This window comes from Parus major, unplaced genomic scaffold (genome assembly GCF_001522545.3).
Source record: "Parus major isolate Abel unplaced genomic scaffold, Parus_major1.1 Scaffold1156, whole genome shotgun sequence".
NCBI classification, from domain to species: domain Eukaryota; kingdom Metazoa; phylum Chordata; class Aves; order Passeriformes; family Paridae; genus Parus; species Parus major.
This window is the reverse complement of record NW_015380016.1, coordinates 1-1,971: the sequence shown is the minus strand read 5'-3', so window position 1 is coordinate 1,971 and position 1,971 is coordinate 1. Positions and strand designations below refer to the sequence as shown.

At 54.6% G+C, this 1,971-nt stretch overlaps 1 protein-coding gene across 1 annotated transcript; it reads right to left on the bottom strand.

The window, feature by feature from the left end:
• Window positions 1-97: 97 nt before the first annotated feature.
• Window positions 98-1,967, bottom strand: LOC107199578 (avidin-related protein 4/5-like; the record flags this gene model as incomplete). The annotated part of the gene is made up of 3 exons (XM_015616899.1): window positions 98-247; window positions 1,359-1,479; window positions 1,874-1,967. Coding segments are annotated over 3 exons (270 nt in total), but the record flags the coding sequence as incomplete, so codon positions are not given.
• Window positions 1,968-1,971: the final 4 nt, after the last annotated feature.

Here is a 1,971-nt window from a genome sequence, read left to right as displayed (position 1 = left end):
ACACACTGGCCTTCAGGGGCAGTGACAAGAGAGGCAGCACAGTGCCATGGTGGGGAAGGGGAACAGGGGCACTGATCCACAGACAGAGGAGACTGTGTATGTTTGCAGCAGAGCTTTATTGGGAGAAGCGGGGCCTGAGGCAGGAGGAAGGGCTACAAGCCTGGCACTGACTCCTCTCTGGGAACTCCAGTTCTACCACCCTGGCTCCATGTGCTTTTCCAGGCGCTTGAATTCGTTGTAGCCGACCCTGTGGGGACACAGACAAAGGAGATGTAAGGGTGGGACATGGCAGTGCCCAAATGCCCAGCCAGCCCTGTATCCTTCCAAACATTTGCACCTTGTCAGGACACCCAGGGAAGCTGTGCTCAAGCACCCTGTCCTCCCTGACTTGCACGGCACCCAGTGCATGGCAGCAGCTCTGCCAAGCACTGAGCACCACAGGCTGGGAGCACCACCCCTCATCCCCATGCTCAGGCCACTCAGGATTGCTTCTTGGGCCTTTGGCTTTGGAAATGTCTCTCAGGTGGTGAAGCTCCCCTTGAACTTGTCACAGACACTTTGCACACCAAGTCCTTGTGTTGCCTAATCAAGGAAACCAGTAGTCCAAAGGCCTTGGGATATCACTTGCCTGAACCACAGCGCAAATGGAACAATGTTATCCCTGCTGGAACTGTGGAAAATTCCTGTAATTACCATCCCACACTACATCCAGGGTGAAGACTGACTGATCACCCTAAGGTCAATCACCCCATGACTTTACAACAAGACTCCTAAAGGAGCCCCTTGAGCTCTCCTGGACCACTGCAGGGGCTGTGCCACCATCTCCCTCTGAGGGCTTGGTTGAAGGGATGTGATAGCCCGTAGCAAGTGCACTATGACTGCTGCCAGCCTGGATCTATAATGAAGTCTCTGCTCTAATTGTAATAAACCCTCCCAAACTACTTTATAAAGTAGTGAATGCTGCCAAATCCTTTAGACAGAAGCCATGGAGCGGGTCTGAGTGTAAGAGTGGAATCAGCCCCACCTAGGATCCATCAGTAGTTTAGAAAGCAGTGGGTACCTCCCTGCACTTTGTGATTCATGTGAAGGGCCTCACTTCTTCTTTTCCTTCTTCAACTCCACGTAAATCATTCTAAATTGATTCTAACTCCCTTTTTCCTTCCCATGTTTTACCCCTGAACAAAGCAAACAAGTGAACCTTGCCATGGGACTTTGCTAAGTTTCACAAACAGATACTAAACCTGCTTTGTTCAGCACATGTGAGAGTGACTCCTTAGTGACATAATCACTCATTTGTGACAGCCCCAACCCTCGTGGGTGCACAGGGGACCTGTGCAGAGTAGGGACAGAGAACTCACAAGGTGGCTTTCCAGTCATCTATGCGTTTGTCCGCGTGTGACCTCAGCAGCCACATGGTCTTCAACACCTCCTTTCCATCCTCATCCACAAAGCACTGGCCCGTGAAAACCGTGATGGAGTCTGTGGGGACAGGACAGGAGGTGGAGGGGAGTGTGGCCGGGGTGGCGGGTCAGTGGCTGGCCCAGCACAAGGGACAGCAGAGCCCCGCTGTCCCCGGCCTCTGGGGACAGCGGGGATGGGGACAGCAGGCAGGAGGGCTCAGAGGGCAGCGGGTGTCCCACGGAGAGGGGCAGAGAGCGCCGGCTTCAGCCCCTGCTGCCCCTGCTGCAGCCTGGCACTGGGAGCTGACAGCAAGCAAGGAGCTCCAAGGACAAGGATGGGGGAGCCTCAGGGAGGGGAGAGGGAGAGCAGTGGGGATGGTGCAGGGGAAGGCAGGGAATCAGCAGGGACACTGCAGGGAGGGACAGAAGGGAGGCTGGGGGTGCAACAAGGATGGTGAGAAAAGACTAAGTACCTGAGAAGGTCCAATGGACAGTGAAGCCAAAGGTGGGCTGCTTCAGCAGATATGGCTGGTGCTGGGACCCCAGCAGTGGTGACCGCTTGATCTTTTTT